The sequence below is a fragment of the Gorilla gorilla genome, chromosome 5, assembly GCF_029281585.2.
Source record: "Gorilla gorilla gorilla isolate KB3781 chromosome 5, NHGRI_mGorGor1-v2.1_pri, whole genome shotgun sequence".
NCBI lineage: Eukaryota > Metazoa > Chordata > Mammalia > Primates > Hominidae > Gorilla > Gorilla gorilla.
The window spans coordinates 135,871,371-135,884,007 of NC_073229.2; the positions used below are offsets into that span (position 1 = coordinate 135,871,371).

Here is a 12,637-nt window from a genome sequence, read left to right on the forward strand (position 1 = left end):
TTCCAATTCAAATCTAGCATTAACTATCTCATTTTGGTCTAGGTACCTAAATAGTGTAGCACAGATCAGAATGCAATTATCAGCTCATTCTGAAGTCATTAATCAGGAATTCATGATTTTCTCACTTGACCCTATTAATCTCACAAGGGTTTTCAGCTACTCATGAGAAAGACAAAATCCTTGATTTCTCTTTTTCTAGGCTTTCTAGGGTCATCTTCTTCATCAAAGGAGACATAAAGTGACAAAGATTCAATGTTTATTATGTAGTAAACCTCACATGTTGAGCCCAGAGAGGCTGGTACAGACTCAAAATATTCATTGAGAGCCGTTGAGTGAGTGAATTAAGTTATCTTTTTGATACACTAGAAGCACCAATTCACCTATAAATAGATACACTCTATATTCATGTTGATTTAGGAAAATAGGATCTCTACTATGTTATCTTTTATTTCTTGAGTTACTGTGGGTAATTAGCATTGTTAAAGCTGTATTTCTTTAAATGGTTCTTATAGTTCAGATTTTTCAATTTGCACTTGGTGAGATATTCTTTGTTATCTTGCTCTAATTCAAATATATGATTTAAAGCCTGGCGCTGGTTTAGAATGGCTTTTAAGGTTTTATAACAGCTGTCTCTGTTCCTCTGATTTAAAGACTTGCTAAAAGATTCTGTGCCCCCACCACACCCCACACCAAGAAAAGAGTCTACCCCCAAACCCTAAAGTTGCTCGTAGGCTTGTGGGCCCGGGAGCTGGGAGCCCTAGAGCCTTGGAGCCAGGGAGTAGTTATTTGCCAACAGAAGTCAGCCTTGATCTGCTCAGTAGTGTAGCATTTTATGTCGGTAACAATTTTATCAAATGCTTGGGTGGGGCTCTAAACCAGGATTTCTTTTTATCACAATAGGAAAAAAAAACAACAAACCTGCCCTCAGCTGTGACCAATACTCCACTCTGTGTAAAACATGTATTACATTTTAAAGAGTCACTGTTCATAGATGGTAAATGACTAGTCTTGAAATGTGAAAACAAGGAATAAAATGGATGAACTTAAATACTTTGCAAAAGGGGTTCAAATTTAATAATGTCCTAATACATGACACTGAGCACTTACAATGGGTCAATGAAGCACCTTTGCCCCTTGCTGGGTAGCAGGAACACCGCCTCTGGGTACATACATACATGCACATCCCATGGTGTATGTTGTACTTTAACAAAGCCAGCCCTGTGGCCTCCAGTGCCACCAGGGCTCCACCAGGGATGGGAGTGGGAGGACACACACTAGGGGGTGTGGCAGCTGCCCTGGCAGAACAGAGCCCCATTCCTCCCTCTCCTCTGAGGACCAGAGCCTGAGGCGGGAGAGGATGGGGGAGGGGAGGAGCTGCGTGCCATCTGCTTTCGTATTATTGCTTTGTTTTTCCTTCACGATTTTCTCTTCCCTGTTATTACCCTTGACTTCAGGATATTGTCTTGTTACACAAACCTTATTTTTCTTTTCTATAACCTTGAGAAAGGGAATTTTAAAATTCCACTGATATGGAATTCCACTGGCAGAAAGTAAGAACATTAAGAGGAAGAGAACCTTTGTAATATTTTCCTCTACAAGAACAGGGTTGGAGGCTCAAAGGACTCTGTAAACATCAAAGGCCGTGCATGGAAGTCACAAAATAGAGACTGAGACGGATTGGATCCTCCTTAAGTGTTTCTCTAAAATTTCAATTTGGTGACATTGCAGATCGTTTCCAGATTAACAAAGGAAGAAGCCATGGGATTGACACTGGCAGGGACTGACTTTCCAACTCCCTCCAGCGTAATGCACAGACGCACGTGCAATGTGGACAAAGCCTCCTGAGAGCTGGGTCTGCGCTCCTACTATTCCTTGGTTCTTGCAGTTGAAAGTTTACAAATAGTCTTGAAATTTCTAATCAACCTTGGCATGTAGGGGAGGCTAAGGGGTGGAGGATTTCAGAATTCAAAGTTAATGGACTCCAACAAGCAGCAAAATAACAGCAAGGAGGTATACCCAGAGAGATCAAAGCCCAATCCCCTCCTCCCCAGCCCCAGTCAACTCTCCAAAGCTTCCTGTCACTTGAAGGGTCCCATCCCCTTTGATAAAGTATCTGGGCCTTTCCCAGATCAAACCTGACACTGTTCTCAGGATGCCTCCCTGCACCTCGCCCTGGGCTCTGCCACCTGCCAGCTCTGTGCTCTGGGGCAGTTTCCTAATCTGGGCCTCTGGCTCCTCAGATATCAAACAATGACGTTGATGCATACCTCAGACAGTAGTGGAAGAATGCATGAGAATGTTTGTAACTTAGCTCATGGCTGGTACATCAGGAGCCTTCAATGAATGGTAGCTGTTTATTATTTTTTAAAAACTTCCTGTGGCTACAGGAGGAGGACTCCTGCGGGGCAGGTAACACTCTTCTTGACCTGGTTGGTGGCCGCACAGGCATGTTCAGCTTGTGAAAATTCAGCAAACTGTATACTTTTTGAAAATTGTGGTAAAATATAGGCAACATAAAATTTATCATTTTAATCATTTTTAAGTGTACAGTTGAGCGGCAGTAAGTACATTCACACTGTTGTGCAACATCACTGTGTACACTTTTGATACGTGCACTTTTCTGCACGTGTTCCAACAAAAAGTTAAAAAAACACCACCCCACACCTTTGTTAATGATGACAATCCTAATATATGTTTGAAAACCCTGTGGCTATGTAGACCGTGCCTTCTGATGTCTCGAAGAGAGACATCAGTATTATGGCAGTATTCAGTTCTTGCTGTTGAAAGGTGGCATATTCTCACTGCATGGTTCTGTGAGCCAGGGGGCATTCCAGGGAAGGGTGGGCTGTCCAAGGAGGCAGTTTTCAGGCCTGAAGGAGGTCCCTGTGGCAATCAGAACTCCTCTTTCCTGGGATGTGCAGTGTGACCAGGGCTGCCTCTTACTCCCTCTGGCATATCCTTCTGGGAAAGCTGAGGAGCCTGGCTCCAAGTCCTTCTGCCAACATGGAATCTGATTTGCTCAGAGAGCAGAGGAGAAGCAACCAGACTTCGTGGCATAGAAGAACTTCCTGGTGTGCCCCTCAGCCCCTGGGTGGCATTCTTTCCCAACCACCGGGAGCACTCATAGGGACGCTGGAGATGCCCGGCTTGCTGATGTGGAACCCCACCCCCCTCACACTTTCTTCAGAGCCTAGATTTTTTTCTGAAGGGCCTCATCCACGCACACTGCCTCAATCTAATAGAGGCAGTATTTATAAACCATAAGAAAATCTGACCCGTGTTTACTCTTCTTATGGAGGTACTGAATGTAGGATTTGAAAAGTGAGTGATCCTCACTCTTGAAATCTCCCCACTGCCTGTTTAACTGTTGTTCCTCCTGGCCAACGTTAAACAACCATGCAGCATATTCATTCAAGAGTGGGTGAAATCACTTCTTCTAGCTCCAAAAGATTCCAGTCACTCCCAAATTTTCGTTATAGGGAAACGCCTCCACAGGCTTCACCAATGAAATGTTTAGCAGTTTATAAAACAAAGAACTTGTTGCAAGCCTCAAGTGAGGGCTTAGCTAGTGTAACATCTGAAATGTGAAGAAAATCTCAAGGCAGAGAGCATGAAACGTGGGTAGCCAAGGCTTGTGCCAATCACTTGAAACTGTAGGTTTGTAGAAACACTGAGGGCTGTGGAGAGCGATGCTGGTGATTTTACAACCTTTAAACCTAAATCAAAACCAATAAACATGGACTGTGCTAGTATTTTTGGTACTCTCCAAAAATCTCCTTGGACACACAGTGCCATAAAATACTGCACTGTGTCACTGACTCTTCTTTTTCTCAGAGTATATTGTTGTAAACCAGTGAATTTAGCAGATGTTCTTTTAGCATTTCAGACATCTGAAGAGATGCAGACCAGAAATGCAAGACCCCTTCCCAACCTAAAAGGTATACATGCTTCTCCTCCCTCTCCAAACTTACGAGCTGTTCAATATTTGAAATTTTTCTCCTTTGTGAAAACTCAGGTCATCTTCTGTCCGTGCTTCATAGTCATAAAGGGCCACAAAGAGTGTCACTCCTGCCGAAAAGAAATTCACAAGAAGGGAGATTATTACACAAGGGGAAATTAATTCCAAGAAATTAAATCTTCACTAAAATCTCATTCTCACAATCTACATCTAGCCAGCACTAATAACATGATGAAGTGTTGTAATTAACGTGTCAAAACCACAGTCACAGGGCTGTGTTTATGCCTTGGTCTTTGTAGGGGAAGCCTTACTGTATCTGATAGAAACCTAGACCTGAAGGGCTTCTTTCTGCAATAGCTTTTAATGAGGGCTGAGGAGCAGGGAGATATTAAAATCGCATCCCAAACAAAAGGGCAGCGTCAGCGTCAGGGTTCAGGTTTGCAGGGCTCTGCAGCAGTTACTGACATCCTTTGCTGGTCATATCTTCTCCTCCACTTGGAGCCTATGTTAGGTTCTGGGTAAAATGCACCACCCTTTCTCCTGGTAAAACAGTAACATAGAACGTAATAGGAAATGCCTCCTGCAGCTTCGGGAAATTTAGAGAAGACCGTTTCTGTAATATTCACCCCAATTAGAGGATGTACTGCCCTTGGCATCTGCAGTTCATTTTGCAGTTTTGTGCTGCTCAGCCCCACTGCTGAAAATGGAACCCTCTCCCTTGTCCTCCCCCTACCTTGAACTCACCTCTCCTCACACTGTCTTGTAGCACTCACTCTTCCTCACACCCACCCTATGTCCTCTCATCTGGCTGACTCTCTAGAGAGGCCCTTCCTGGTTTACAGAAGTTTGCTAGCAGCAGCAGAGAATATCCAGTGTCATTTGGCCTAGGATTTCCTCCATATAATTAGGCATAATTCTTTTTTTTTTTTTTAATAGAGACGGGGGTCTCACTATGTTGCCCAGGCTGGTCTCGAATTCCTGGGTGCAAGTGATCCCCCTGGCTTGGCCTCCCAAAGTGCTGGGATTATAGGTGTGACCTACCGTGCCCAACCCAACAGGCATAATTCTAGCATAGTCCCCAGTGACTCCTGCCTCCTAGTATTCAGTCTCGTGCAAGCCCCTCCCCTTGAGTGTGGGCTGGATCTAATGACTTGCTTCTACTCAACAGAATGTGCAGTCCCTTAAGTGACTAGGCTTCAAAAGATGGTGACTTCCGTCTTTCTAGCAGACTCTCTCTATTGCCACTTCAGCTTGTGTACTTTGATGAAGCAAGGCGCCATGCTGGTGAGGCCCATGTGACCAAGAACTGAGGGTGGCCTCTGGCCAACAGCCAGCGAGGCACTGAATCCTGCCAGCACTACATGAGTTTGGAAGCAGATCATTCTCAGCTAAACTGTGAGATGACCATAGCCCAGCCAACACACCTTGATTACAGCCTGTGAGAGATTCTGAAGGACCGAACTAACCATTCGCAGATTCCTGACCCACAGAAACTGTAAATTTAGGTTTTATAATTTTAATTGATGTATGGACACACACAAACAAAAAAGCATGAAGGAAGATTTGGATCCAAGCGGTGCCACACTTTATGTCATCACTACAAGTGTTCAAGTGTAAAGAAAACCAATTTTGAAACTATGAAATTCCTGATTCATAAATACACAGTTATTTCTACTTTAGTACATATAAGATAATTCACTGTTATTAAAGCTCTTTTATTAAGGCAATTGCATATGTCTTAAAAGCAATGGTAAATTAAGTTGCCTTCCAAAACTGTGTACTTGTCTGGTCAGCTGTGTATGATCAGTTATCTACCTCAGAGTCTATTTTCTTTTGTGCTGGGACAGGTTGCTGGCCCTCCCTGTTTCCACAGACCAAATCCTCCTAGCTCAGAAGCTAGGGCTGAGCATTTATTTCTTTTGAGTATTTTTTAGTTCTTACATTTTATGCTTGTATTTGATGATAAATGTCAGTGACATTTCATAGTTTCCAAAGTCCTTGCTGCTCTGAGAAGTGTAGATTCTAGTGAAAATTACATAGTCATAAGATAAGTTTTTTTTTGTTTTATTTTTTAAAAGTCGTGGTATCACTGGTTCTATGCTCCCTGGAATATTACTGCTTTGTGAAAGCCCAGGCTGAACGCAGCACCCTCTGTGTACCTAGTACAGTTATAAACCTGGGTCTCCCACTACTTGATACTTCTGCATTAGTTAAGGCAGAAATTTGATAGTTTGGTTAGAGGGAGGGGAAATCTGTTGCCAGAAATGTCTAAGTGCCATACTCGTCTGGGTAAGATTTGGGAAACATAACCTCTGTATATTAAAAAAAAATTAGTTAAACATCATATAGTAGATAGCCATTAAATTATAAAAAAAAATGAAGAAAGATCTTTTGCACCGATTGAAAAAAAGAGATATAGAGATATCTATATGATCAACAGAGTTAATTTTTTTTTCTTTTTGAGATGGAGTTTCACTCTTGTCGCCCAGGCTGGAGTGCAGTGGCATAATCTCAGCTCACTGCAACCTCCGCCTCCCGGGTTCAAGTGATTCTCCTGCCTCAGCCTCCCGAGTAGCTGAGATTACAGGTGCCCGCCACCATGCCCAGCTAATTTTTTGTATTTTTAGTAGAGACGGGGTTTCACCATGTTGGGCAGGCTGGTCTTGAACTCCTGACATCGTGATCTGCCTGACTCAGCCTCCCAAAGTGCTGGGATTACAGGTGTAACCCACTGCGCCTGGCCGAGATTTAATTTTTTATTTTTGTTTTACTAGTGCCACAGACTTGCCAGTGGTAACTTATTTACCCCATTCAAGATAACTCTGTAGTTTTCTTTCCTAGGACTTGTTGTTAAATGTCAAAAGACATTTTTGAGCTGTATGTTTGATCAGACTGTTAGCTTTTCTGTTTTATTTCTTTTAAGAACCTCTGAATAAAAAACATCTGAAATTCAAAAAAAAAAAAAGATATTAAATGTGTTTTGTTTTAAGCTGCTAAGTTTTGTGGCAATTTGTTATACAGCAGTTGATAACTAATAGTAGTTCCCTGCAGTCTGCCTTTTCATTCTGGTCTCTCTGCATTTCAGAGTACCCGCTATGACCTACAGAAATGACAGGGAGCCCACTTTTTTTTTTTTTTTCTTTTGAGATGGAGATTCACTCTTGTTGCCCAAGCTGGAGTGCAATGGCGTGATCTCGGCTCACTGCAGCCTCCGCCTCCCGGGTTCAAGCACTTCTCCTGCCTCAGCCTCCCGAGTAGCTGGGATTACAGGCGCCCGCCACCATGCCTGGCTAATTTTTTGTATTTTTTAGTAGAGACGGGGTTTTGCCATGTTGGCTAGGATGGTCTCAAACTCCTGCGCTCAAGTGATCCACCCACCTCAGCCTTCCAAAGTGCTGGGATTACAGGCGTGAGCTACTGCACCCGGCCAGAGTCCACCTTTTTTACCAAGCTGCCAGTTTGCTGTGTAGGTAGTTCCAAGGGAAGAAATGTGTCATGGCACTATTCAAGGACCACAGAGAAGAGTGGGGCTTGTCTTTCTGCCCCATCCCAAGTGGGACTTTCCTCAGGAGAGTTAGCATTCAGAGGTCTGACCATGCAAAGCTAGGCTCATTTGGCAACTTTCCTTCCTTCCTTAGATTTCTTTGAAAGGTAAGAAAAGAGATTGGCTTAAAACAAAAATGTGGGTGCCCGTAAGGTCATGCCTATTCTTATTTAACACTCCATGACCAGATTCCCTTCTTTAAAAACAATTTAAAAATGAAGCCAAGGCAGCTCCACTGTGTGGAAGGCAAGGCACATGAAGACCAGCACCCCACTCTCTCCTTGCATCAGCTGACAAGTTCTCACTGAGGGCTTTTATGTTCCATGTTCCAGGAGCTGAGGGGAGAATCAAAGGAGGTTACAGAGAAACACAGACATTGTTCTTGGCCTTACAGGACTGAAGGCAGTATTGGGAGAAAGGACATGCATATATATTAAAACCAAATAACTCAAGGCAGAAAAATTTGCCAACATTTGGGAGTACTGTGTTTTAACTTTCAAATTTTATAAGGGATCAGGTAGCCTCTTAGACAAAGACTGCTCCTGACTACGGTGGAGACCCACATGCTCAACACAAGTGGCCCTCTCTAGTGACTTTAATGAATGATACCTGCAGACACAGGGGTCCATATCCAGCACTCGTGAATGAATGAACAAGGACAATGGCTGTGTCAGTAGAATTAACAGTCTGGGCTGGCAAAGCCCTTATGCTTCTCACGGTAGGCACAAGGATGGGGGTTGTGTTTGCCTCTTTTTTTCTCCTGCATCATCAGAAGACAGATGGCCTTAGACTGCCTGTCTGTGTCTCTTCTTTTCAGGCACCTTTGGGAAGGTGGGAAGGATGGGTAAAGGTACTTAGCATGTATTCAACCCATGCAAGGCCTGGGTTAAAAGGAAAGCTAGAGTCACCACAGCATGAGGGTGAACATAAATACTTCTTCTACTGGGCAGAGTGTGCTATGCTGGCAGAAGAGAAGTAGATAATGTCCAAAGGCTCAGGGTCAGGCTCCTTGATACAACTACACTGATGTGTGATGTGTGTTGGGTGCAGAGGGAAAAAAACTTGCTAATGCCTTAGTAGTGCCTCCTCCCTAGGTGAAAAGGTACCTGCTGCCAGATGGGCTGAGAGATACTGGATTCTTTCAAACTTTTATATAAGACATCTGCTGCCAGATGAACTGAGAGATGCTGCATTCTTTCAAACTTTTGCAATAAACAAAATAATTCTGGAACAAATAATGTGAAATATCTAGTTACCATGGTTCACATACTCAGAGAAAATTTGGATGACTAGGGATGCATGACATAACTTACAAATATTTCGGAAAACATATGTCTGAGAATGTACGCCAGATATTTTACAAAGTATTAGCTAAGTCAGCAAATACACATGGCAGCAGAATACAGCCTTGTGGTATGAAAGACAAGGAAACTTCCAAAAAAAAAAAAGAAAGGCAGGCTGAGGATTAGGAAGAAGTGAGTGGGAAGAGGGAGTACATTAATATCTAGAGAACTCAAAATACACACACCCAGACCCAGTCCTGGAGCCTCTAATTCAAAAGACTGGGACATGGCTCAGGCATCCGTGTTTTGAAAAGGCTGCCCTAGTTCTTCTGTGCCAACCAGCCAGGCGAGGCTGAGAGTCATTGACCTACAGTGCCTCAGTAGAATGTTGTAGCTCACTAACCCATATAGAATCCTCAGAAAGCAGCAACTTGGGACATGTTGCAACCCTGTAGCCAAGCATTTTGTTTGTACATCAAACTCTGGCTTTTCTTACAACCCCTCATCTAGTAGAGGAGACAGATTAGAAACTTACATGTGAAACCCCTAGTCAAAGGGAAGTGATGGGAACCCAGATGTTCAATTGCCAAAAGATTTAAGGGTGGCTGCCCCCTCTCTGCACTCTGTGACTTTGGGGGCTTACCTGTTCCTCCTCTCGTACGCAAGGTCCCCGTATGAGACGAAGAGTTCACACCTCCAAAGACGGTGAGTCCTTGGCCCCCGGCTGCATGGAAGTTGTTGTAGTTGGGGATGGAGGTCACGCCGAAGCTGGGGTAGTGCTGAGGGGTGGGGTCTGTGCCATAGCGGTACCCAGAGCTCTGGTTCAGGCTGCCGTCCCTCTCCTCCGTCAGTTTTGTTGCTTCTTTATCCTTACATTGCACACAGCCCATTATCTAAATTCCTGCCAAAGACAAAAAAGGGGGCACGTAAGCTGGGATGCTCCCTAGTTGCTGGGTTGCTCTACAGTAAACGAGGAGTAATTGACAAGGCTCACCGTTGACTATTTCAGGCCTATTAGGGGGCATGAGGAAAGGCAGTGGCTGGGGAGATGGTTAGGAGGAAGTTCAGTTCCTTGACCCCACAATCGCATTTGTTCCCCATATGTTCTGGATGACAGCATCATCACAGAGCACAATGTTCACCATGCAGCAACTTTCCTTGAATAAGGCCTGTATCTCGTAAAATTCTGTAACAGCATACACCTGCCTACAGACGGTCCAATCATATTTACCAATTCTGCCTTTCTTTAGCCATCTAAAAAAAATAATACATGCTCTGTAGAATGAGTCTATGCAACATTAGAATAAAAACTTCCATCAGGGCACAGGAAATTTAAGGAAGAGGGCACAGGAGTGTTGGATAAGCCAGAATACAACCTTCAATCAAGTCACTAGACTGCTTCACTCATGGGTACCTCATCTTCAGGCACAAAACTGGTCAATTTTAAGCACTAAGATGATGCTAAGTATCAAAACTAAGAACTAGTTACTGGATGAAAAATAAAATCGGCAGAACCTAAGAGGTCAGAGTATATTTGCAGGATGTCATGATAGTTTACAGTAATGAAATCACTTAAAGCTGCTAATTAACTTTTCAAATTTCCATTAGCTTTTGACATCCTTCAAAAACATTAAAAAAAAATCATTCCCATGTTACAGAGTTAGTGGCGGATTAAAAGCTCGAGTTGTTGCCACCCCACCCTCCTCAAACCCTCTTCTCCCAGGCTCCTCATCTAAGTAAATGGGACCGCCAGTGTCCCAGTTGCTCCAGTCAGCATCCTAAGAAGCATCCTCATTTCCTCCTCCTTGTTTACTTCCCACTCTTCCTGTCTCGGCTCTCCTATTCAAACACGCCCAACTTCTCAGATCCTCAAAGACTCCATTCCCCCACCCGCTTCGGGCCTTGGAACATAACCTTGAACACTTTTTCCCCTTCCTCTTTGATATGTGACGTATCCATGTCCTAGTTAATAAGGCACCGCTTCCTCTGCAAGGCGTTCTCCGACTGCCCTGCCCTTCCAGGCTGGGTTGTGCTTTCTGAAGTGCTCCCATGGCATCCTCATCTCCCTCCTTCTGGCACCCTTGGCGCCATATTAAAACAGGGCCTGTTTACTTGTCTCATTGCCCAATGGACTGCAAGTTCCAGGAAAGCGGGACCCTGTCTGTTTTCATCACAGCTACATTGCCAGTGCCTGGAACAATAAATAGCAACCAGATGAGTGAAGATTCTGTAGCCTATTATGTTTCTCTTTTACCCTCTCTGTATTAAAGCCGATCCCTCCTGTGACTTTGAGATGGAGTCTCACTCTGTTGCCCAGGCTGGAGTGCAGTGGAGCGATCTTGGCTCACTACAACCTCTGCCTCAGCCTCACAAGTAGCTGGGATTACAGGTGCCTGCCACCACACCCAGCTAATTTTTTGTATTTTTAGTAGAGATGGGGTTTCACCATGTTGGTCAGGCTGGTCTTGAACTCCTGACCTCAGGTGATCCGCCCGCCTCAGCCTCCCAAAGTACTGGGATTACAGGCGTGAACCACCGTGACAGGCCCCTCCTGTGACTTTTATCAGCAGTGTACCTTGCATTTTAAAATCTACTGGTATGTGTGTGAGAAGTGAAGAAGATTCAGAAATACAAGTTGGTTAAATGGTCCCCCTTTGGACTTGCAATACCCCATCAAGCCAACAGGGGTCAGGTAGAACAGGCCAGTGGAGGTCCCTGCCAAAACCGCAAACTAGCCCATTTGGGACCAAAGAATCAAATAAGAAACACATGACCTCATGTGTAATAACATTTATTCACTGGGGAGGGCACAGCTGGCACAGGATGGGAAGGGCTTGAGGCAGCGAAGGAGAAGGCATGCTTTTCTATACTATCTTGCAAACCAATGCGGGAGGTGCCATATCAGAAGAGTGCTCCCTGGGCACTCTTCTGAGCACTGCTTTTCTGCTGGACTGGGTGATGGGAGCAGTATCAGACTGTTCTAAAGCTCTCTCATATTACACATTTCAATAAATACTTATTGAGTTGAATGTCAGTTCTTGAGAATGAAAATGTTTGGAAAAGAGACGCCTACTGCTTGAGCTGAGCTCACCAAATCTGGAACACATTTACTCCTAAATCATTTGAGATTAACTTACAGTATACTGTGTCCAACATGCTTTGTAACTTATGGTAAATGGATATGATTTTAACAAGTTTCCAATAGGAAATGCAAGCTATTTCCAAGGCATGATGTACTAAAGGAATTTCATCATTTGTTGTTGATGTTGCTTCATCAGACTGATAACTTGCTCATATAATATTAACTCTTTCATGGTGGAAAGTTGCTCCACATTTCTGCAAAGACCAGACAGAAAACACTTCTTGTCCCAGATGTTTTTTCTTTTTTTCCATGAATTTCACTGATCTACTGTAATTAGAGAATGTGAGACCTGAATCACAGACTCACATCACTTACAGCAGTGGTTCTCAGCTGGGGGTAACTTTACCACTCCCCTACGAGAGACATATTGGGCAATGTCTGGAGACATTTTGGGTTGTCACACTCAGAGGGGAGGGATACTCCTGATACCTACTGGGTAGAGGCCAAGAATGCTGCTAAAACTTCCTGCAATGCACAGGACAGCCTCCTACAAACAAGAGTTACCTGGCCCCAAATGTTAATAGTGTCAAGGTCAAGAAATCCTGATTTACACAAAGGAAAGAATTTATATCTACATCTTTGAAGCAGTTTAACAGCTGTTTCCCTTACATGGATGTGATTAACATGCAACCCATCATGCTTTCTTCAGGCGAATAGGCATGTTAGGTAGAAGCAGGCAGTTTTAAAGAGTGACATGAAGTGCTCTGATT

The 12,637-nt window shown here is 43.8% G+C and overlaps 1 protein-coding gene across 5 annotated transcripts in view; it reads right to left on the reverse strand.

Annotated features, from left to right (window-relative positions):
* FYN (FYN proto-oncogene, Src family tyrosine kinase) overlaps positions 1–12,637 on the reverse strand; it is a 213,434-nt gene that overhangs the window by 49,083 nt on the left and 151,714 nt on the right. For all 5 annotated transcript variants that reach the window (XM_063707212.1, XM_063707214.1, XM_031012108.2 and 2 more), the window contains 2 exons: positions 9,429–9,686; positions 3,972–4,068 (listed from right to left, as the gene is read on the reverse strand). In XM_063707212.1, the coding sequence (XP_063563282.1) occupies positions 3,972–4,068; positions 9,429–9,675 (344 nt within the window). In that variant the 5' untranslated portion in view covers positions 9,676–9,686. The remainder of the gene's footprint in view (positions 1–3,971; positions 4,069–9,428; positions 9,687–12,637) is intronic.